This window comes from Heptranchias perlo, chromosome 37, assembly GCF_035084215.1.
Source record: "Heptranchias perlo isolate sHepPer1 chromosome 37, sHepPer1.hap1, whole genome shotgun sequence".
In the NCBI taxonomy this organism is placed as follows: domain Eukaryota; kingdom Metazoa; phylum Chordata; class Chondrichthyes; order Hexanchiformes; family Hexanchidae; genus Heptranchias; species Heptranchias perlo.
The window spans coordinates 19,124,281-19,148,146 of NC_090361.1; the positions used below are offsets into that span (position 1 = coordinate 19,124,281).

Consider the following 23,866-nt stretch of genomic DNA (forward strand, 5'->3'; position numbering starts at 1 on the left):
AGAACGTGAGTTCAAATCCTACTTTGGTAGTTTGAGAATTTGAATTCAGGTTAAAAAATTTGGAATTAAAGTGACCATGAAACTGTCAGCTTGTTGTAAAAACCCATCTGGTTCACTAATGTCCTTTAGGAAAGGAAACATGCCATCCTTACCCAGTCTGCCTTATATGTGACTCCACTCACAAACCAACATGGTTGACTCTTAACTGCCCTTCCAAATGCCCTAGCAAGCCATTCAGTTGTATGGAAGGCCCACCAGTGTGGGCAATAAGTGCCAGCTTTGCCAACGACACCCACATCGCAAGAATAAATAATAAAACAGATCTGCTAACCGACTACAGATCTGTTGGCCTCAGTACCACACTGGGTGAGGTATTTAATATTTCTGCTATTAGGAGTCTTATGTTCTTTCTTTACCAACAACTCTATTCCACACTGAAGTGCGGCCAAGTGTCCACAGTACCTGTATTAATGCAACTCCACCTGCTTCTCTTTAGGTGACACAAGACAAGATTATCTGTCTCCCAAGGCCTGTTTCTGTAAGGTTGGCATCGCACATCAATTGTTCCGAGTTCATACTGCAATCAGAGCCCTCAATTACCACAGGACACAAAATGAATGGGTTAAAGACCAACCTGGATCGGCAACAGTACAGCTTTATAAACCAGATCTGTTATGAGAAAGCTCTTCACTGGTACGCCAAGTACTTTCCATACTTGGTGCTCATCCACACCCTCATCTTCATGATCTGTGGCAGCTTTTGGTTCAAGTTCCCAGGAACCAGCTCCAAAATTGAGCACTTTGTTTCCATCTTGGGGAAGTGCTTCGAATCACCTTGGACGACCCGGGCACTAAGTGAGGTTTCCAGTGAGAACCAGGGCGAGGTGCAACAAAGTCAGTCACAGAACCTTCTCTCCGGCTCCAGCTCTGGCTCCGGCTCCGGCTCCAAGTCTGACTCCAAGTTGCCCATCGAGGATACCGGTTTGGTTGAATCTCCGAGTATCCAGTCCACTTCAGATAAGGTGGTCGCTGACAAGGGAGGCCTGAGTGCGTTGGATAAGAAGGAGGGTGAGCAGGCCAAGGCTTTGTTCGAAAAGGTGAAGAAGTTCCGGCTGCATGTGGAGGAAGGGGACATCCTTTACACAATGTACGTTCGACAAACAATCATCCGGGTTTTCAAGTTTGTCTTGATAATTCTTTACAATGCTTCATTGGTTCGGAACATACATGTGGTTGTCCCCTGCACGGTCAACATTGAGGACGTGACTGGTTACAACAATTTCTGTTGCAATCACACAAAGGCCCATATTTTCTTCAAACTAGCAGTGTGCTACATCTGCTTTGTGGCAGTGTATGGCTGCATCTGCCTTTATACCCTCTACTGGCTCTTCTATCGACCTCTGAAGGAATATTCCTTTGAGTACGTGCGGCAGGAGTCGGGAATCAGCGATATACCTGATGTGAAGAATGACTTTGCCTTCATGCTTCACCTGATGGACCAATACGATCCCTTGTATTCCAAGAGATTAGCTGTCTTTCTGTCCGAAGTCAGTGAGAGCAAGTTGATGCAGATGAACTTAGACCATGAATGGACTGTGGATAAACTGAGGCAAAAGCTGCAGAGGAACAGTCAAAACCATCTCGAGCTCCATCTCTTCATGCTGCCAGGCCTGCCCACATCCACCTTCGAGGTGACGGAGATTGAGTCCCTGAAACTCGAATTGATCAGTGATCTTGAGTTGCCAGCAACGATTGCCCAGCTGGTAAATCTCCGGGAACTGTCGTTGTTGAACTGTCCAGTCAGGCTCCAAGTAGCTGCTTTTGGGTTTTTGAGGGGCCATCTCAAGGTCCTGCACGTTCGGTTCAGTAACATCCATGAGATTCCTCTCTGGACATATAACATGAGAAATGTTGAGGAACTCTATCTGACAGGGTCTCTCACCCAAGATAGCTCAAAATCCTTCTCTCTTGATTCTCTCTGTGAACTTCATAGTCTCACGGTTCTCTCCCTGAAGAGCAAATTGACCAAGATCCCTCCAAATTTAGTGGATGTTTCCAGCCACCTTCTAAAGCTCACCATCCACAACAACTGCACCAAACTCATTACGTTGAATAGCCTGAAGAAACTGACCCAACTCCAGGAATTGGAGCTCCTTAACTGTGGCCTCGAGCGCATCCCTCACTCTGTGTTCAGCCTCTTGAATTTAGAGGAGCTCAACTTACAGGAGAACAATCTCCAATCCATTGAAGAAATCCTCAGCCTCCAACACTGTCGCAAACTAAAGTGTCTGAAGCTGTGGTACAATCACATCGCCTACATCCCCGAACACATCAAGAAGCTCAGCTCTTTGGAATGCCTTTATCTCAACAATAACAAGATCGAGCTCATACCCCCACAGCTCTTCCTGTGCAACAAACTTCGACACCTAGACTTGTCTCACAATCACATCTGTTCCATCCCGCCAGAGATCGGGGTCCTTCAAAACCTCCAGCATTTCTCCATTTCCAACAACATGCTCGAGTCTCTGCCCAATGAACTCTTCTTCTGTAAAGAACTCAAGACGTTGAAGATCGGCCACAATGCTCTAACTGCCCTCTCGCCCAGAATTGCCAGCCTGTCCCTGCTGACAAGGCTGGAACTGAAGGGCAATCACCTGGAGGCGCTGCCCCCTGAGGTGGGAGACTGCAGTAGCCTGTCACGCAGAGGGCTCATCGTGGAGGACTCTCTGTTTCAAACGCTGCCGTTGGATGTCAGAGAGCGGATGAAGGATGACTAAATCCAGGGAGACTTCACAGAAGACTGGGATTTAACAAGAAATGGAAGATAACTCTGAGCTGCTCTGAGCTGGAGTGATCAGCACTCAGGTGGGAGATAACGGGTGGGTCTCCACTAGTGGGAGGTCAATTAAAGGGCCCTCACACAAAGATACCCGGACACTGAGGGAGAAGCTGCATATTTAACAATCACAGCACTTGGTTTGCTGATTTCTGCACAGTGGTGCCTTTAATTTCAGCCTCAGGGACTCCCAATATTGAACATTGGACCAAGCTGCTTTGGTGCTGTTGGTTGGGCTGTCCAATGAGAAGGCTTCATTCTCTCACACAGCGTGTGATTGGTTAAGGGGTTGTAGGATGTGTGATTTATGAATGGAAAGCAGAGTGGGCAGAGCCGGTGGCAGTGATGGAAAGTTTTATTCGTTTGGTAACCAAGGACCAATGGTAACCATTGTCAAAATTCCAGTAGAAATGTGATGATATTATTCAGGATTTGTAACACTTTTTAAAGCTTTCATTTGTAATTTTATTCATTATTTAATATAATAAAATGTTGGTACACATTCTGTGGCCTGGTCCAGTGCCCTGAGATCTGTAATGTTCGGCCTGCACCTACTTTTATTTTGATGGAAACAGGTGTTTGGCTCTTCCTGCAGAAAGGACCCTGCAGGGCCAGTCAGGGCTGATCGATGGAGTCCCCACTGTGCCAGTGATGGCAACCAGCCACCAACCTCTCTCCATGGAAACCTGAGCAGGGGCAGGACTTTAGCCCTGTATCTGGGCACTTCTGTCTGATGATCTCCCTTTATTCATGGTCCCTTCCAACTCTGACCAACCTGTGAGAACATATCAAAGTTAAAACTTTTCAACACATGAACTTATCTTTGTTAAATTGTGCTCAAATTAATTTTTGCAGCAGCTGATTTGGGTTTTGGAAGTTTCTCCACATCAGGACATTTATTGCAACTAATTTTAAAGCTTCAAAAGGATTGGAGACTTGAAGAATTTGCTTCACTTGTCGATCCTGATCCTTCACCGTCCTCCCTCCCTCCTCCTCCCCCTCCTCTTCCCCTCCTCCCCTCCCCATTCCTTCCTCCCCCTCCTCCCTCCTCCCTCCCCCTCCCTCCTCCTACTCCCCGTTCCTCCCTCCCCCTCCCTCCTCCTCCTCCCTCCCTTCTCTTCCCCTCCCTGTTCCTCGCTCCCCTTCCCTCCCCCTCCCCTCCCTCCTTCTCCTCCCCTCCCCCTCCTCTTCCCCTCCTCCCCTCCCCCTCCCCGTTCCTCCCTCCCCCTCCTCCCCTCCCCCTCCCTCCTCCTACTCCCCGTTCCTCCCTCCCCCTCCCTCCTCCTCCTCCCTTCTCTTCCCCTCCTCCCCTCCCCCTCCCTCCTCCTACTCCCCGTTCCTCCCTCCCCCTCCTTCCCTCCCCTCCCTCCTCCTCCCTTCCCCATTCCACCCTCCCCCTCCCTCCTCCTCCCTCCCTCCTCTTCCCCTCCCCATTCCTCCCTCCCCTCCCCATTCCTCCCTCCTTCTCCTTCCCCCTCGTTCTCCTCCTCTCCCTGTTCCATCCTCCCCCTCCCTACCCTCCTCCTCCCTCCCTCCTCCTCCCCTCCCCATTCCTCCCACCCCCTCCTTTCCTCCCCCTCCTTCCCTCCCCCTCCTCCTTCCTCCCTCCTCTTCCCCTCCCCGTTCCTCCCTCCCCTCCTTCCCTCCACCTCCCTCCTCCTCCTCACTCTTCCTCCTCCTCCTCCCCGTCTCTCCCTCCTCCCTCAACACCAGCACTGATTTTGATTACACACACGCAAATGTTGATCCTTTTAATCTCCCAACAACAAAAATGAATGAAAATGTCGGCAGCAGTGCCGAGAACTGACTGCAGGCAGCAGCACAGATGCAGCCTCACAGCAAACAGCACAACTTCCAATTTCAGATCTAGAACTCAGCACAATTCAGCAATTTGACTCAGAGAAGTGACAGGGCGGCAGGGATAGGGACTGAGATACTAAATGGAGCAGTGGCAGGCTGGGATTAGGACTGAGGCTGAGACAGTGTAGAGGGAGCTTTACTCTGTATCTAACCCTGTACCTGCCCTGGGAGTGTTTGATGGGACAGTGTAGAGGGAGCTTTACTCTGTATCTAACCCTGTACCTGCCCTGGGAGTGTTTGATGGGACAGTGTAGAGGGAGCTTTACTCTGTATCTAACCCGTGCTGTACCTGCCCTGGGAGTGTTTGATGGGACAGTGTAGAGGGAGCTTTACTCTGTATCTAACCCTGTACCTGCCCCGGGGAGTGTTTGATGGGACAGTGTAGAGGGAGCTTTACTCTGTATCTAACCCTGTACCTGCCGTGGGAGTGTTTGACGAGACAGTGTAGAGGGAGCTTTACTCTGTATCTAACCCTGTACCTGCCGTGGGAGTGTTTGACGAGACAGTGTAGAGGGAGCTTTACTCTGTATCTAACCCGTGCTGTACTGATCTCAGCTGGGGTATACAGTGGGCCGCAGTGCCGTTGCATGTGTACAGGTGCTGGGTGAGGACGGATCAGACTGGGCAGTGAGGCAATTAAATATAACACACTGTGCCAAGTCACAATTAGAAACGGCCTCTTGGGTGAGAGGGCAGCTGTGGAATTAAATCTCTGAGCCACTGGGCCGGGCGGGACAGGCAGTTCCTGGTACTGGAGGCCCTGGCCGGGTCGAGCCCTTCTGTCAGTTCGATGGCAGTAAGCACAAGGAAATAAAAGGAGCAACAACTGGGGTGAAGTGGCTCAGGGCAACACGACGTGGACAGTGACTGCAGTAACGAGTTGTACCAGAGTGAGAGAGCAGCAGCCTCCCAACAACCTGAGCGAAGGCTAGTCTTAGCTCCCCGAACCTCGGTCCATATCTGCTCCCCTTGGGTCTCATTCGGTATCTGCTCCTTCCAGTTGTCAGTCAGTATCTGCTCTCTCACTCTTTTCAGTTGGTATCTGCTTCCCCGAGCCTCAGTCGGTATCCGCTCCCTCCGGGTCTCGGTCTATATCTGCTTCCACAGAACCTCGGCTTGTATCTGCTGCCCTTGTGACTTGTTGGGTATCTGCTTAATCCGGGCCTGTGACGCTATCTGCTCCTCCCAGGCCTCGGTCGGTATATGCTCCCCTGGGGCCTCAGTCAGTATCTGCTTCCCCTGGGGATCGATCAGTATCTGCTCCCCCTGGGTTTCGGGCGGTATCTGTGGCCCCTGAACCTCTGTTGGTATTTGCTTCCCCCCCCGGTCTTGTTCAGTATCTGCAGCCCCCGAAACTTGGTCATTATCTGCTCCCCCGTGACTTGGTCATTATCTGCTCCCCTGTGCCTCGGTCGGTATTTCATTCCCTGGGCTTTAGACGGTATCTGCAGGCCCCAGGCCTCAGTCCGTATCTGCAGCCCCCGGGCCTCAGTTGGTATCTGCTTCCCTTGGGTCTCGTTTGGTATTTGCTACCCCTGGGTGTCAGTCAGTATCTCCTCCCCCCGAACCTCGGTCGGTATCTGCTTTAACCGTGACTCGGTCGGTATCTGCTTCCCCTGGGTCTCGGTCTGTATCTGCTCCCCCGTGCCTCAGTCGGTATCTGCTTCCACCAAACCTTGGTCCATATCTGCTCCCCTTCAGTTTCGGTCAATATCTGCTTACTCCGGGCCTGTGATGGTATCTGTTCCCCTCGGGCCTCGGTTGGTATATGCTCCCCTCGTGCTCCTGTCGGTATCTGCTCTCCTCAGGCTTCGTTTTGTATCTGCTCTCCCCGGGCCTCGGTCAGTAACTGCTCCGCCAGGGTCTCAGGTGGTGTCTGATACCCCAGGCCTCAGTTGGTATCTGCTCCTTCCGCGTCTCGGTCGGTATCTGCTGCTCCCGGGCCTTGTTCGGTATCTGCTCCCCTCAGGCCTCGGTCAGTATCTGCTCCCCTCGGTCCTCTGTCAGTATCTGCTGTCCCTCAGGCCTCGATCGGTATCTGCTTCCCTCGGGTCTCCGTCAGTATCTGCTCTTCCCCGGGCCTCAAACGGTATCTGCTTCCCCTGGGCCTTAGTCAGTATCTGCTCCTTCTGGACCTCGGTTGGTATCTCCTTCCCCTGTTCCTCGGTCCGCATCTGCTCTCTCCAGGCCTCAGTCAGTATCTGCCCCCCTCGGGTCTTGGTCGGTATCTACTACCCCCAGTGTCTCAGTCGGTATCTGTTCGTCCCTTGTCTCGGTCAATATCTGCTCTCCCCGGTATCTGCTTTCCTTGGTCCTCTGTCAGTATCTGGCCCCCATTGAGTGTTGGTCAGTACCAGCTGCCACAGGCCTCGGTTGGTATCTGCTTCTCCCCCCCGCCCCCGGCCTCGATCGGTATCTGCTCCACCCGGGCCTTGGTCGGTAATTGTTCCCCTCAGTTCTCGGTTGATATCTGCTTCCCCCGTGTCTCAGTTGATATCTGCTCGTCCCTGGTCTCGGTCGATATCTGCTCACCCTGGGTCTCGGTCGGTATCTGCTCCCCTCGAGCTTCCGTCGTTACCTGCTCCCCTCAGGCCTCAATCAGTATCTGCCCCCCCCTCCACCCCAGGCCTCAGTCGGTATCTGCACCCCCAGGCCTCAGTCGGTATCTGCTCCCTCTGCATCTCGGTCGGTATCTGCTTCCCTGGCGTCTAGGTCGGTATCTGCTCTCCTCAGGTATCATTTGGTATCTGCTCCCCGGGCCTCGGTCACTATCTGCACCCACAATGGTCATGGTCCATATCTGCTCTCCCCGGGCTTCGGTCAGTAACTGCTGAGCCAGGGTCTCAATTGGTATCTGCTCCCCCGGGTCCTCGGTCAGTATTTGCCGTCCCCAGTCCTTGGTGGATATGTGCTCTCCCCAGGCTTCAGTCGCTATGTGCTCCCCCCAGGCCTCTGTTAGTATCTGATCAACCCGGGCCTCTGTTGTTATCTGCCCCCGCGCCCCCCCCCCACCTCGGGTCTCGGTTGGTATCTGCTCTCAGGTTTCGTTTGGTATGTGCTCTCGAACGGTAACTGCTCCACCCTTGGGTCTCAGTCGGTATCTGCTCCCCTGATGTCTTAATCAGTATCTGCTTCAACCTGGCATTGGTCAATATCTGCTCCCCCTGGGCCTCGGTTGGTATCTGCTCCCCCGGGTCTTCTTCGGTCTCTGTTTCCCCCAGGCCTCAGTCGCCACGTGCTCCCTCAAGGATCTCGGTCCATATCTGCTCTTCTCGGGCCTCGGTCAATATCTGCATCCCTCATGCCTAAGTCAGTATCTGCTTCAACCAGGCCTCGGTTGGTATCTGCTCCCTCGGGTCCTCAGTCGGTATCTGCTGCCCCCGGGTCCTCATTCAGTATCTGCTTCCCATGGCCTTGGTCAGTATCTGCACCGCTGGGCCTCGGCCGGTATCTGCTCCCTCCCTGTCTCAGACAGTATCTGCTTCCCCTAAGCCTTCTTTGGTATCTGCTCTCATGGGCCTCTGTCGGTATCTGCTCGCCACAGGCCTTGCTCAGTATCTGTTCCCTCTGGGCCTCAGTTGCTACTTGCTCCCCCAAGGGTCTCAGTCCATATCTACTCTCCCCGGGCTTCGATCAGTATCTGCTCCCCTCATGCCTAAGTCGTTATCTGTTTCAACCAGGCTTCGGTTAGTATCTGCTCCCCTGGGTCCTCAAACGGTATCTGCTGCCCCTGGGCCTCGTTCGGTAACTGCTTCCTCGGCCTTGGTCGGTATCTGCTCCCCCAGGCCTCGGTCAGTATCTGCTCCCCCGGGTCCTCAGACGGTATCTGCTGCCCCTGGGCCTCATTCGATATCTGCTTCTCCGGGCCTTGGTCAGTATCTGCTCTACCAAGCCTCGGCCGGTATCTGCTCCCCTCGGGCCTCGTTCGGTTTCTGCTCCATGCTCCTGGTTGTATGGTGTCGTGTCATATCTGATCCCCCTCCCTGACCCTCTGATCCCAGCCCCGACCTTCCCCCCTTCTCTCTTCTCCACCCCCCCCCTTCTCCCCCCAGCGACGTCCTGGTTTTCCGCAGCAACAGATTACATTGAGAAATAAACTCTGTTTTTTCTTAGTTTTGTCAAACTGTAGCTCAAGGCAAACTTGAGTCGCCATAGCAACTCACCACAAAATAAAGTCGGGTCACGTGAGTTTTTAGGAGCACAAAGCAGGAGGAAGCGTGACTGGCAGCTCAAGGGGAGAGATTAAGTTCAGCAGCTAACTTTAGAGAGAGACAGAGAGATAGACAGACGGAGAGAGATAGACAGAGAGAGACAGGGAGAGAGAGAAAGAGAGAAACAGAAAGCAGACCAGGGAGAGAGAGAGACAGACAGACAGACGGAGAGAGATAGACAGAGAGAGACAAAGACATACAGAGACAGAGACACAGACAGAGAGAGATAGAGCGAGCGAGAGAGAGAGAGAGAGAGACAGAAACAGGGAGAGAGAAAGAGAGAGACTAGGGAGAGAGAGAGAGACAGAGACAGTGAGAGAGAGAGAGAGACAGAGAGAGAGAGAGAGATCAAAGAGCACACAGAGCCAGGCCCAGGGTTATGGTGTGACAAGTCGGGGCACTGACACGTCGAGCAGCCTCTCACTCGGCCTTCCTGCTCCCGGCAGCACTCTGTTCACAGTAAGTACGGCTTTTATGTCTCTGACGGAGGAAATGAAGCTCAAATGATAAACTACCGGCTGCCCAGAGCCTGCATTCCTCGCTCTCTCAGTCAGCGGCTGTGCAGTTCGCAAACCATGTCCATGGAGAGTAAAGGAACACAGACCCTGCTGTTCAGGCTCCCTCACTCCTTTGCTTAACCCTTCGGGGGCTGTAAAGTCTCCAGGGCTCATTCTGGGCCAGTTACACAGCAATCCCTTTCACCAAAGAGCCAGGCAGATCCCGAGTGTCTCGTCCATTCTCTGCTCATTCTCACCAATTTGACGGTGGGTTTTATTCGGAGAGGGAGACCCTCTCTCGCCTGACCCCTCCCCCACACACTGACACCAGTCTCTGGAAAAAAACATTCATCCATGTTTAATTTGTTTGCTCCCAGCGTGTGCCGGTAACTAGGCAACAGGCGGAGCAGTCGCTGGACTGGCAGACACTCTCCCCAGAGGATGCCTGTTGCCTGGCAACGTAGCTAGGCCCAGACCCGGGCCTAGTCGCCTCCTGCTCACTCAGTCACGGGATAAATCACAAACTCCATTAACACCACGCAGCACTGATATTCAGGCCTTGAACATCACAACGAAAACTCCCCTCAGCTCTTTCCCATATTTTAAATAATTTTTATGAAGACAGTTTGCCGAAAGTTGACGGCCAAAGAGGAGAAAATATCTCGGCTGAAAAGGGTATAGGAGAAGGTGAGGTAATGGAGGAGGAGGAGGAGGCTGGAGTCAGATCATCACTTTATTGGAGCTGTATTGTAAACGGGGCCTGTGACTGGCCCATTACACCCAGTCATCAAACCATTCCCCCAGCCCTGACTCTGCTGCAGTTAGACTGACCCTTCCCCAAAACCGTCTCATTTACACCTTCAAGTTATCTCTACAAAATTATCCCCAATGACCCCCACACCCAGTTATCTCCCCACACCCAGTTATCCCCCCATCCATTTTTTAAAAATTCTTTCATGGGATGTGGGCGTCGCTGGCAAGGCCGGCATTTATTGCCCATCCCTAATTGCCCTTGAGAAGGTGGTGGTGAGCCGCCTTCTTGAACCGCTGCAGTCCGTGTGGTGAAGGTTCTCCCACAGTGCTGTTAGGAAGGGAGTTCCAGGATTTTGACCCAGCGACGATGAAGGAACGGCGATATATTTCCAAGTCGGGATGGTGTGTGACTTGGAGGGGAACGTGCAGGTGGTGTTGTTCCCATGTGCCTGCTGCCCTTGTCCTTCTAGGTGGTAGAGGTTGCGGGTTTGGGAGGTGCTGTCGAAGAAGCCTTGGCGAGTTGCTGCAGTGCATCCTGTGGATGGTACACACTGCAGCCACAGTGCGCCGGTGGTGAAGGGAGTGAATGTTTAGGGTGGTGGATGGGGTGCCAATCAAGGTACCCCCACACCCTGTTATCCCCCCACACCCAGTTACACTTACACTGAAATAAACACAGAAAATGCTGGAGAAGCTCAGCAAGTGAGGCAGCATCTGTGGAGAGAGAAACAGAGTTAACATTTCGGGTTGAAGACCTCTCATCAGAACTGGAAGATGTTAAAGAGTTAAAAGTTTTTGAGCAAGTACAGAGTCAGGGAAAGGGGGGGAGGGAGGGGAGGAAAGAACAAAAGGGAAGGTCTGTGATAGGGTGGAGGGCACGAGTGATTAAATGACAAAAGGGATGATGGTGCAAGGCAAGGAGGGTGGGAATGGGACAAGTAAAGAAACAAAAGATTTATCAGGAGTGGCTATAAATGGCAGCAGCAGAACCATTCCCAGCACTTGCTGACTGAAAAAATGGGAGCAGTGGTTATGATCTGAAGTTACTGAAATCAATGTTGAGTCCGGAAGGTTGTAAAGTGCCTAAACGAAAGATGAGGTGCTGTTCCTCGAGCTTACATTGAGCTTCATTGGAACAGTGTAAGAGGCCGAGGACAGAGAGGTCAGAGTAGGAGTGGGAAGGGGAATTAAAATGGCAAGCGACCGGCAGGTCAGGGTCACGCTTGTGGACAGAGCGGAGGTGTTCAGCAAAGCGATCACCCAGTCTGCGTTTGGTCTCCCCAATATAGAGGAGACCGCATTTTGTGCAGCGGATACAGTACACTAAATTGAAAGAAGTACAAGTAAACTGCTGTTTCACCTGAAAGGAGTGTTTGGGGCTCTGGATGGTGGGAAGGGAGGAGATGAAGGGGCAGGTGTTGCATCTCCTGTGCTCGCACGGGAAGGTGTTTTGGGGAGGAGAGCAGGTGTTGGGGGTGATGGAAGAGAGGACGAGAGTGTCGCGGAGGGAGGGGTCCCTTCGGAATGCTGGGAGAGGAGGGGAGGGGAAGATGTGTTTGGTGGGGGGTTCGCCCTGGATGTGGCAGAAATACGTTGAATGTGGAGGCTGGTGGGATGGAAGGTGAGGACAACGGGGACCCTATCATGGTTCTAGGAGGGAGGGGAAGGGGTGAGGGCAGAAGTGTGGGAAATAGGATGGACATGGTCGAGGGGCCTGTCAACTACAGTGGAGGGGAATCCTCGGTTGAGGAAAAAAGAAGACACATCAGAGGCACTGAGTTAACCCCAAACCCAGTTACACCCACATCCTGTTAACCACATATTCACTTACCACCACATCCAATTCCCCTGGACCCAGTTAACCTAACGAGTTAACCCACACCCAGTTACCACACACCCAGTTGCTCTGGGCAACCAGTGAACCCCCACCCAGTTACAGCCCCAACACCAGTTACCCTCAGTTACCACAACACCCAGTTACCCCCCCACATGCCCAGTTACCCCCAAACCCAGTTACCCACACGCCCAGTTACCCCCAAACCCAGTTACCCACACGCCCAGTTACCCCCAAACCCAGTTACCCACACGCCCAGTTACCCCCAAACCCAGTTACCCACACGCCCAGTTACCCCCAAACCCAGTTACCCACACGCCCAGTTACCCACATGCCCAGTTACCCACACGCCCAGTTACCCACACGCCCAGTTACCCCCAAACCCAGTTACCCACACGCCCAGTTACCCCCAAACCCAGTTACCCACATGCCCAGTTACCCACACACCCAGTTACCCACACGCCCAGTTACCCCCAAACCCAGTTACCCACATGCCCAGTTACCCACACACCCAGTTACCCACATGCCCAGTTACCCCTAAACCCAGTTACCCACATGCCCAGTTACCCCTAAACCCAGTTACCCACACGCCCAGTTACCCCCACGCCCAGTTACCCTTACTCTTAGTACCCTCACTGTTATAAATGACAAGTAAAGTTTGATTGTTTCACTAAAAGCCAGTTTTGTTTGCCATCCAAGAGTTGAAGAATAAATCACATTTAACCCAGGAGCAGGAGTCCACAGTCTCTGCTGTTCTCCACTCGATAAATTGGTTTGCGACCTTGTGTCTCTGCTGGATGGAATGGTTTGGGGTTGCATATCTCTGCTGGATGAGTTATTTTGGAGCCCTCAGTTTCTGCTGGTCTGGCTGGTTTGGAGCCTTGTGTCTCTGCTGGACGGGTTTGTTAGGAATCGTGTCAGAACTAATATCACAGTTAATGGGCCTTTTTGAAGGAGAAGCTGTTTGTCAGGCGTTGGCTGAAGCCATTATCAGAGAACATGCATCCCCATTACAGAGCCCCCATTACAGGGCCCCCATTACAGAGCCCATCCCCATTACAGAGCCCATCCCCATTACAGAGCCCATCCCCATTACAGAGCCTCCATTACAGAGCCCATCCCCATTACAGAGCCCCATTACAGGGCCCCCATTACAGAGCCCACCCCCATTACAGAGCCCGTCCCCATTACAGAGCCCACACACAGGCTCATTTATTTCTTTAAAGTATTTGTAGTAAACTGCTTGCCCTTATCGACATGAGCTCAGGAAATGTTGCCTGCCCCTCCCCCAACTCAGCTTGTTACTGTTAGAGGAGCTTGGCCCCTCCCTCTTTCTTTACTGGGCATGTGCAAGTTTCATTATAAAGATATGGCACAAGCAGGCTGCCTTCCTTTGCTCTGAACAACAGCCCATAATATGCAGCCCGCTCCCCAAGCCAAGGCCTAACCCATCGGCACAAGGCAGTGGACAAGACAACTCAAGGTATAGAAGGCCAGCCATTGGGTAGAATGGGGGTGGGAGCGACTGTAATAGGTGGAGTGAAGGGATAGCCGGTGCATTAAGTGGGAAGTAGGGTTTTGGGTCTGGGCGCATGGGGTAAAGGTCTGGGTAGGTGGTGCATGGGATGGGGCCTGGGCGGGTGGGGCGGGGCCTGGGTACATGGGATGGGGCCTGGGCGGGTGGGGCGGGGCCTGGGTACATGGGATGGGGCCTGGGCGGGTGGTGCGGGGCCTGGGTACATGGGATGGGGCCTGGGCGGGTGGTGCGGGGCCTGGGTACATGGGATGGGGCCTGGGCGGGTGGTGCGGGGCCTGGGTACATGGGATGGGGCCTGGGCGGGTGGTGCGGGGCCTGGGTACATGGGATGGGGCCTGGGCGGGTGGGACGGGGCCTGGGTACATGGGATGGGGCCTGGGCGGGTGGTGCGGGGCCTGGGTACATGGGATGGGGCCTGGGCGGGTGGGGCGGGGCCTGGGTACATGGGATGGGGCCTGGGCGGGTGGGGCGGGGCCTGGGTACATGGGATGGGGCCTGGGCGGGTGGTGCGGGGCCTGGGTACATGGGATGGGGCCTGGGCGGGTGGGGCGGGGCCTGGGTACATGGGATGGGGCCTGGGCAGGTGGGGCGGGGCCTGGGTCCGCTGCCCCAGTCACAGAGTGTGGGAAGGGCAGCTATTGGCTAACCAGCAATCACAGGCTGCTTGTGTCTGTACTTTCTATGAACAGGAATTTAATCCACAGCCCCAGGAATTCATAATCCAGCTCCGAAAGGGGGACAACATACTTACAAAAGTGATCGCTGTGCCTCAGTGGGTCGTACTCTCACCTCTCAGAGATTGTGGGTTCAAGCCCCACTCCAGAGACTTGAGCGCAAAATCTAGGCCGACACTCCCGGTACAGTACTGAGGGAGGGTCAGTACTGAGGGAGCGCTGCACTGTCGGAGGGTCAGTACTGAGGGAGTGCTGCACTGTCGGAGGGTCAGTACTGAGGGAGCGCTGCACTGTCGGAGGGTCGGTACTGAGGGAGCGCTGCACTGTCGGAGGGTCAGTACTGGGGGAGCGCTGCACTGTCGGAGGGTCAGTACTGGGGGAGCGCTGCACTGCCGGAGGGTCGGTACTGAGGGAGTGCTGTACTGTCAGAGGGTCAATACTGAGGGAGCGCTGCACTGCCGGAGGGTCAGTACTGATGTTTTTCGGATGAGACATTAAACCGAGGCCCTGTCTGCCCTCTCAGGTAGATATAAAAAATTCCATGGCACTATCCGAAGAAGAGCAGGGGAGTTCTCCCCGGTGTCCTGGGGCCAATATTTATCCCTGAACTGATATCAGGAAAAACAGATTCTCTGGTGAATATCTCATTGCTGTTTGTGGGATCTTGCTGTGCACTAATTGGCTGCAGCGTTTCCCACATTACAACAGTGACTACACTTCACAAATACTTCCTTGGCTGTAAAGTGCTTTGGGACATCCTGAGGTGGTTCGAGGCACTTTGAGATGCACGTTCTTCCTCGGGTGGATGTGAGTGCCTCCACATGCCCAGGCTCACCCCCACTCCCAGCCAAAGGATCTGAACCCTTCCCCAGCAGGTAAACATCCCATCAGGCTCCCTGCACATGGGGCAGAGATCAGATTTAACCCAGGGAGGGGTGGTGCCGATGAGTCAGTCTGAATAGAATGTGACTGAGGATAGTATCAGAGAGAGAAAAGGTTTGGGGAAAATCTCCAATCGACGAAGAGTGGGTCACACGAGGCCCTTCTGCCTCTGGGACGGCCAGCTCCTGTCTGTAATGGATTTGGACTCTCCTAATCCAGGGTGAGTCCCACCAATGTGCTGCACACTGCCCGGTGTGGGCAATGGAAGTCTTGCATCAGGGAGACTCGCTGCTTGCTGGGTTCAGGCCTGTGGGAGCACAGTGAGGGGATCACTGACTGCCTAGAATTGTTCCATTGAACATTCTCTCTGTCTGCCTCTCTCTGTCCATTTCTCCTTTCTTTGCCTGTGGATGCTCGAGCCATTGGGAGCGACTCACTGTGGAGAGTGGAAGGACTTGGGTATAGAGGGTAGAATTTCTAAGTTTGCAGATGACACGAAACTTGGAAATGTAGTAAACAATGTGGGGGATAGTAACAGACTTCAGGAGGACATAGACAGACTGGTGAAATGGGCAGACACACGGCAGATGGAAATTTAACACAGTGAAGGGGGAATTCAATGTGGGCAAATGTGAGGTCATCCACTTTGGATCAAAAAAGGATAGAACAGGGTACTTTCTAAATGGTAAAAAGTTAAAAACAGTCGATGTCCAAAGGGACTTAGGGGTTCAGGTACATAGATGATTGAAGTGTCACGAACAGGTGCATAAAATAATCAATAAGGCTAATGGAATGCTGGCCTTTATATCTCGAGGACTGGAGTACAAGGGGGCAGAAGTTATGCTGCAGCTATACAAAACCCTGGTTAGACCGCACCTGGAGCACTGTGAGCAGTTCTGGGCACCGCACCTTCGGAAGGACATATTGGCCTTGGAGGGAGTGCAGCGTAGGTTTACTAGAATGATACCCGGACTTCAAGGGTTAAGTTACAAGGAGAGATTACACAAATTGGGGTTGTATTCTCTAGAGTTTCGAAGGTTAAGAGGTGATCTGATCGAAGTTTATAAGATATTAAGGGGAACGGAAAGGGTGGATAGAGAGAAACTATTTCCGCTGGTTGGGGATTCTAAGAGTAAGGGGCACAGTCTAAAAATTAGAGCCAGACCTTTCAGGAGTGAGATTAGAAAACACTTCTACACACAAAGGGTGGTAGAAGTTTGGAACTCTCTTCTGCAAATGGCAATTGATACTAGCTCAATTGCTAAATTTAAATCTGAGATAGATAGCTTTTTGGCAAGCAAAAGTATTAAGGGATATGGGCCAAAGGCAGGTATATGGAGTTAGATCACAGATCAGCCATGATCTTATCAAATGGCGGAGCAGACACGAGGGGCTGAATGGCCTACTCCTGTTCCTATGATACATTTTGGTAGGAAGAATGAGGAGAGGCAATATAAACTAAACATTACAATTTTAGAGGGGGCGCAGGAACAGAGAGACCTGGGGGTTCACATACACAAATTTTTTAAGGAGGCAGGACAAGTTAAGAAAGCTGTTAAAGAAGCATCTGGGATCCTGGGCTTTATTAATAGAGGCATAGAGTACAAAAGCAAGGAAGTTATACTAAACCTTGATAAAACACTGGTTAGGCCTCAGCTGGAGTATTGTGTTCAATTCTGGGCACCACACTTTAGGAAGGATGTCAAGGCCTTAGAGAGGGTGCAGAAGAGATTTACTAGAATGGTACCAGGGATGAGGGACTTCAGTTATGTAGAGAGACTGGAGAAGCTGGGGTTGTTCTCCTTAGAACAGAGAAGGTTAAGGGGAGATTTGATAGAGGTGTTCAAGATCATTAACGGTTTTGACAGAGTAAATAAGGAGAAACTGTTTCTAGTGGCAGAAGGATTGGGAACCAGAGGGTGGTGGAAACAGATTCAATAACTATCAAAAGGGAATTAGATAAATACTTGAAGGGAAAAAATTTGCACCACTATGGGGAAAGAGCAGGGGAATGGGACTAATTGGAAAGTTCTTTCAAAGAACCAGCACGGGCACGATGGGCCGAATGGCCTCCAAGTCCTGTACATACTATGATACTATGAAACTGAATTACTTCACACGATGTAACTGGAGCAGTTCGTTACTGACCATATCTCAGCACATGATAATCCCAGAGTACCATACTGGCATAGGAATATCTGTACATGAGCAGGTCATTCAGCCCATGAGACTGTTCCACCATTCAATTAGACCATGGTTGATCTGTATCTCCATTTACCCGCCTTGGTTCCATAACCCTTAATCCCTTTGCCTGACAAAAATCGATCAATCTCAGTTTTGAAATTTTCCATTGACCCCCAGCCTCAACAGCTTTTTGAGGGAGAGAGTTCCAGATTTCCACTCCCCCTTTGTGTGAAGAAGTGCTTCCTGACATCACCCCTGAACGGCCGAGCTCTAATCCCGGCGCTGGGGGGACCTGCCGACAATCCCGGCGCTCGGGGGGACGTGCCGACAATCCCGGCGCTCGGGGGGACGTGCCGACAATCCCGGCGCTCGGGGGGATCTGCCGACAATCCCGGCGCTCGGGGGGATCTGCCGACAATCCCGGCGCTCGGGGGGATCTGCCGACAATCCCGGCGCTCGGGGGAATCTGCCGACAATCCCGGCGCTCGGGGGGACCTGCCGACAATCCCGGCGCTCGGGGGGATCTGCTGACAATCCCGGCACTCGGGGGGACCTGCCGACAATCCCGGCACTCGGGAACCTGCTGCTTTCTGTCACTATTTGATCCTGGGCCCTGTTACTGATTCAGCAATACAAATCGATCCCTCCACTGAAAGGAACTTTAAACTATCCATCTCTCTAATAACACATCGATGCAATGTCACCCTAGAAAGTTTAATGGCAGTCACAGGGCTCCCAGCTGTCTGCCCACCGTGGATCTGACCTGTCCCTGCCTACAGACCCATCAGTTTAACATCACTTAATGAAACCTATCAGGGACAGAGCATTTGGACAAGTATCAGAATCACCATGGATTTGTGGAGTACTGAGTTCAGTTCTGGTCACCGCACCTCAGGAAGGATATATTGGCCTTGGAGGGGGTGCAGTGCAGATTCACCTGAATGATATCGGGGCTAAAAGGGTTAAATTATGAGGACAGGTTGCATAGACTGGGCTTGTGTTCACTTGAGTTTAGATGGTTGAGGGATGATCTGATCGAGGCGTATAAAATGATCGGGTGGATAGAGAGAAACTATTTCCTCTGGTGGGAGAGTCCAGAACAAGGGGACATAACCTTAAAATTAGAGCCAGGCCGTTCTGGAGTGAAATTAGGGTTAGGGTCTTCAGACAAAGGATAGTGGAAATCTGGAACTCGCTCCCCCAAAGGGCTGTGAATGTTGGGAGGTAATTAAGATTTTCCAGACTGAGATCGATAGATTTTTGTTAAGTTAGGGTATCGAGGGATATGGAGCAAAGGCGGGTAAATGGAGTTGAGGTACAGGTCATGATATAATTGAAAGGTGGAACCGGTTTGAGGGACTGGATGACCTCCTCCTGTTCCTGTGTTCCTTTGGGCCCAGGTTCTGGTCAGTCAGTTGATCGCAGCTAAGAGACTGTGAACATTAAGGACGTTTCTTGGGAGGAAAGATTTGGTCCAACACTGGACAGTAATTGGCCCAATACTTTCCTCCAGTCAGCACCTGGTTCCCTCCTCTGCCCATGGTGACTCCTTGGCTCCTCACCCGTCCTGATGTTAGACTGGATAGTGAGTGTTGATGGACTATTTGACTGCGGGGGCATCCCAAGCTAGTTCAATACAGGACATTAATTCTGGCCCTTCCTTACCCAGACATTGGATAGCGATCGGGAGCACGAACCTTGGCTGGATTTACAACACTGACGGCAGATTTAATCCGGAACATTCCTTGTGTGTACCCATCAGGTAGCACGCTGACTGTGGGGGAGAGGGTAACTGTCGATGATTGTTGCTCATTTTTTGGACCAATCCTTTGGATTGATTCAAAATAAAATCAAAATCAGGAAGTCTGACTAATTCTGAAAAACTAGTTGATGAAATAAATGCTTTGATCTTTACCCAGGGATCTCTACTTCTAGGAAAACAGGCACTAAACAAATGATAGGTTATTTTGTGGCCGGTTTTGTTCATTTTACATTAGAACTAATCCAAGAATCTGTCTCCATGGTAACATTAATTAACCAAATGTTTTGACTATATTGGAATGGGCTGGAGTCTCACCGGCCTCCAACCACACACACTAACCAGGGGAACTGAGATTCTCACCAGGGGAACCACAGGGCAACATTCCCCTGGTGCCCCGCCCCGCGGGACCGGGCCCTTCTCCCTTCTCCCTGGTGCCCCGCCCTGTGGGACCGGGCCCTTCTCCCTTCTCCCTGGTGCCCCGCCCCGCGGGACCGGGCCCTTCTCCCTGGTGCCCCGCCCTGTGGGACCGGGCCCTTCTCCCTGGTGCCCCGCCCCGCGGGACCGGGCCCTTCTCCCTGGTGCCCCGCCCCGCGGGACCGGGCCCTTCTCCCTGGTGCCCCGCCCCGCGGGACCGGGCCCTTCTCCCTGGTGCCCCGCCCCGCGGGACCGGGCCCTTCTCCCTGGTGCCCCGCCCCGCGGGACAGGGCCCTTCTCCCTGGTGCCCCGCCCTGCGGGACCGGGCCCTGCCCCTGGTGCCCCGCCCTGCGGGACCGGGCCCTGCCCCTGAGGTTCTTAGATCATTGGCAATGTTGGAGGCAGGAGAAATGAATCATTGTCCAGTGAGCAGACTTGGTGTCACGCCAGGCACTTGTAGAGACACCGGCTGCCGTGACCATTGCTTCCAGGGGGGGCTTTAATGGTAATTGTCCTGGCCCAGGGAGGGTGAACAAGAGGTTTTTTTTTGCTGCTTAATATTCTCTGTTCTTTCTTGTAGATATGTTCACTCTGACGGAGCTAGCCACTCTCTCCGAGAGTCAGCCCACTCATCGGATCCTGAAACCCTGGTGGGATGTTTTAATGGACTATTTGGTGGTTATTATGATGATGGTATCTCTCCTGTCAGCGACTCTGCTTATCTCTAAAGATAAGGTTGTATGTTTGCCTTGCGACCATGTCCAGGGTCTGAACAGCACGTCCAAGAGTCACGCACCTGTAACCGGGTCTCTGCCTCACAAGATGGAATCTTCGACACAAAGCCCCCAGAACGTGAATCAAGGTGGTTCCACTTCCTCGGGAACACACAGCAAGTCCACGGGCCCGAAGGAAACCAGATCGGCACCTCCAACAAGGCAGCCAAAAGTAGGAGGCCGCAAAACGAACTTGGACTTCCAGCAGTATGTTTACATCAGTCAAGTGTGTTACCAGAAGGCTTTGCCTTGGTATTCCAAGTACTTCCCTTACGTAGCCCTTGTCCATACCATCATCCTCATGGTCAGCGGCAACTTCTGGTTCAAATTCCCAAAGACCTCCTCCAAGGTTGAGCACTTTGTCTCCATTCTGGGGAAGTGCTTTGAGTCTCCTTGGACCACCAAAGCAGTCTCTGAAACTGCCAATGAGGACTCAGAAAACAGCCAAAACAGGACTAAAATGTTCAAGTCCGTGACGTTGGAGCCCAACGAGAATTCTGACACCTGCTCCTCGCTGACCTCCTGCCCTGAAGTGACCTTTGAGCCTCCGGTCACCGGCTCCCCCTCGATGAACATCCTGGATAAGCAGGATGGTGAGCAGGCCAAGGCACTCTTTGAGAAGGTCCGTACCTTCCGGGCCCACACTGAGGACGGGGACCTGATCTACAAATTCTACGTTGGTCAGACGGCCGTGAAGGCTTTAAAATTCATTATCATTCTTAGCTATACCTTCACTTTTGTCAACTCGATCACGTTTGAACACATTTGCAAGCCCAAGATTAAAAATGTCACTGGCTACTCTGTGTTTTTCTGTACTCACAGTATGGCCTACATGCTGCGGAAACTGCTTATCAGCTACATCATTCTGATTGCGCTCTACGGGCTGGTGTGTCTCTACACATTGTTTTGGCTGTTCCGAGGCTCGTTGAAAGAATACTCCTTTGAGAAGGTGCGTGAGGAGAGCAATTTCAGCGACATTCCCGATGTCAAGAATGACTTTGCCTTCCTGCTGCACATGGTAGATCAGTACGACCAACTGTACTCCAAGAGATTCGCCATCTTCCTGTCCGAAGGCTGTGAGAGCAAACTGCTGGAGATGAATCTAAACCACGAGTGGACTTATGAGAAGCTGAGGCAACACGTATCCAAAAACATCCAGGGCAAACTCGAGCTGCAACTCTTCATGTTGTCTGGGATACCAAAAGCTGTCTTTGATATGACCGATCTGGAGGTCCTGAAGTTGGAGCTAATTCCTGACGTCAGGCTGCCAGCCAAGATCTCCCAGATGGTGGCTCTGAGGGAGCTCTACCTTTACCACTGCCCTGCAAAGGTTGATCAAATTGCATTCAACTTCCTCAGAGACCACCTTCATATCTTGCACGTCAAGTTCACTGATATTGGTGAGATCCCCCTGTGGGTGTACTCACTGAAAAACCTGGTCGAGCTCCATCTGTCTGGCAATCTGAACTCTGAAACCAACAAGGCCATTGGACTGGAGTCCCTTAAGGAACTGAGGCATCTCAAAATTCTCATACTGAAGAGCAATCTCTCCAAAATCCCCTCGAATGTCATGGAGCTTGCTACTCACTTGTCTAAGCTAGTAATTCAGAACGATGGCACAAAACTATTGGTCCTCAACAACTTGAAGAAGCTGGCCAACCTCTCTGAGCTGGAGCTGCAGAACTGTGAGCTGGAGAGGATCCCACATGCAATATTCAGCCTCACCAACCTTCAGAAACTGGACATGAAATCCAATAACATTCAAACCATTGAGGAGATCATTAGCTTCCAGCACCTCAAGAGATTGTCTTGCCTCAAACTTTGGCACAACTCCATCCTCGCAATTCCAACAACCATCAGTCTCATCAAAAACCTCGAGCAGCTTTTCCTATCCAACAACAAACTGGAGTCCTTACCCAATGCTCTCTTCACCCTGAGAAAGCTGAGGCATTTGGACCTCAGCCACAATCTGCTCACTGCTGTCCCACCAGACATTCACCTGCTCCAGAACCTGCAGCACTTCTTCATCACCAAGAACAAAGTGGAGACCCTGTCTGTCCAGCTCTTCCAGTGCCTCAAATTGAAGACTTTACATCTGGGGCAAAACTGCATCACTTACATTCCACCTGAGATTGGACAGTTGGTACAACTCAATTACCTGGAACTGAGAGGAAATCACCTGGAGAGGATTCCACCTGAGATTGGCTACTGTGTGTTACTTAAAAAGACCAATCTCATTGTCGAAGACCTCCTGTTTGACCGTCTCCCCATTGAGGTCAAAGATAATCTCATGGAACAAGACTTTACTTCAGTTGTTTAATTTGCCCCCTGAGAGTTATGGAGTAGGGTCTCTAACCTTGGGTCAGTTACCTCTCCTTGAAACCTATGGAGCTTGCAGCTAATCAGCAGGTCGAGCTCGACCCTGTGCGGTAACACTTGGAGGGTTTTAAGTCCCCTAAAATTCATTATAGTGGGTGTATACTAGACTAAAACCCCACTAGTCTTACAAATGAACTAGTGACATAAATCAGCACTAATTCAGTGATGTTACTTAGAGGCCTTAAAGCTAGGATTTGGTAAAGGCTGTTTGTGTATTAGCACAATAGACAGTACTCGCTGGGTTAATCAGTACAAGGTCGCAGAACCTGTGTCTGACCCTAAACAGCTCACTCAGGAGGAGAGGGGATCATGGCTCACTCACTAGGAGTAAGGGGCAATCCAGCTACACACTCTCCAGCTTAAAGTGGGCACTCTCGCACTCGCACACATACATACATACACAAGCCCACATACACAAGCCCACATACACAAGCCCACATACACAAGCCCACATGCACGCTCACGCACACTCACACTCAGACTCATACACATTGCCCCACTGTTTGTTATCTTGCATTGTCTCAGCACCAATTCTGTTACTACTCTCTCAGTCCAGTGTGCTCATTCACTCTCATCTATTTCTATTCTTTATCTATTTCCCCATTTATTGTTTCTCTCGCCCTCTTTCTGTCTCTGTTCAACTTTTTCTTTCTCTCTCTCGACCTCACTCTCTCTTGTATATCCATATTTCTATTATCACCCCTTCTGTGACTGACCCTCTTCAGTTCTCTATGCTCTCGCCCTGCTCCCGCTCTCTCGCCCTGCTCCCGCACTCTCGCCCTGCTCCCGCACTCTCGCCCTGCTCCCGCACTCTCGCCCTGCTCCCGCTCTCTCGCCCTGCTCCCGCACTCTCGCCCTGCTCCCGCACTCTCGCCCTGCTCCCGCTCTCTCGCCCTGCTCCCGCACTCTCGCCCTGCTCCCGCTCTCTCGCCCTGCTCCCGCTCTCTCGCCCTGCTCCCGCTCTCTCGCCCTGCTCCCGCTCTCTCGCCCTGCTCCCGCTCTCTCGCCCTGCTCCCGCTCTCTCGCCCTGCTCCCGCTCTCTCGCCCTGCTCCCGCTCTCTCGCCCTGCTCCCGCTCTCTCGCCCTGCTCCCGCTCTCTCGCCCTGCTCCCGCTCTCTCGCCCTGCTCCCGCTCTCTCGCCCTGCTCCCGCTCTCTCGCCCTGCTCCCGCTCTCTCGCCCTGCTCCCGCTCTCTCGCCCTGCTCCCGCTCTCTCGCCCTGCTCCCGCTCTCTCGCCCTGCTCCCGCTCTCTCGCCCTGCTCCCGCTCTCTC

At 52.4% G+C, this 23,866-nt stretch overlaps 2 protein-coding genes across 3 annotated transcripts in view; both read left to right on the plus strand.

Annotated features, from left to right (window-relative positions):
- Positions 1–3,340, plus strand: part of LOC137304554 (volume-regulated anion channel subunit LRRC8C-like) — a 94,902-nt gene extending 91,562 nt beyond the window's left edge. The window contains exon 2 of the mRNA XM_067973208.1: positions 497–3,340. Coding sequence (XP_067829309.1) covers positions 497–2,776 — 2,280 coding nt within the window. The 3' untranslated portion in view covers positions 2,777–3,340. The remainder of the gene's footprint in view (positions 1–496) is intronic.
- Positions 3,341–8,902: 5,562 nt separating this feature from the next.
- On the plus strand, positions 8,903–23,629 carry LOC137304553 (volume-regulated anion channel subunit LRRC8D-like). 2 transcript variants are annotated; one of them, XM_067973206.1, is made up of 2 exons: positions 8,903–9,365; positions 20,024–23,629. In XM_067973206.1, the coding sequence occupies exon 2, from the start codon at positions 20,026–20,028 to the stop codon at positions 22,534–22,536; it is 2,511 nt and encodes an 836-aa protein (XP_067829307.1). In that variant the 5' UTR covers positions 8,903–9,365; positions 20,024–20,025; the 3' UTR covers positions 22,537–23,629. The 2 variants fall into 2 exon arrangements, with proteins under 2 accessions (XP_067829307.1, XP_067829308.1); XM_067973207.1 differs by lacking the exon at positions 8,903–9,365 and adding an exon at positions 13,389–13,473.
- Positions 23,630–23,866: the final 237 nt, after the last annotated feature.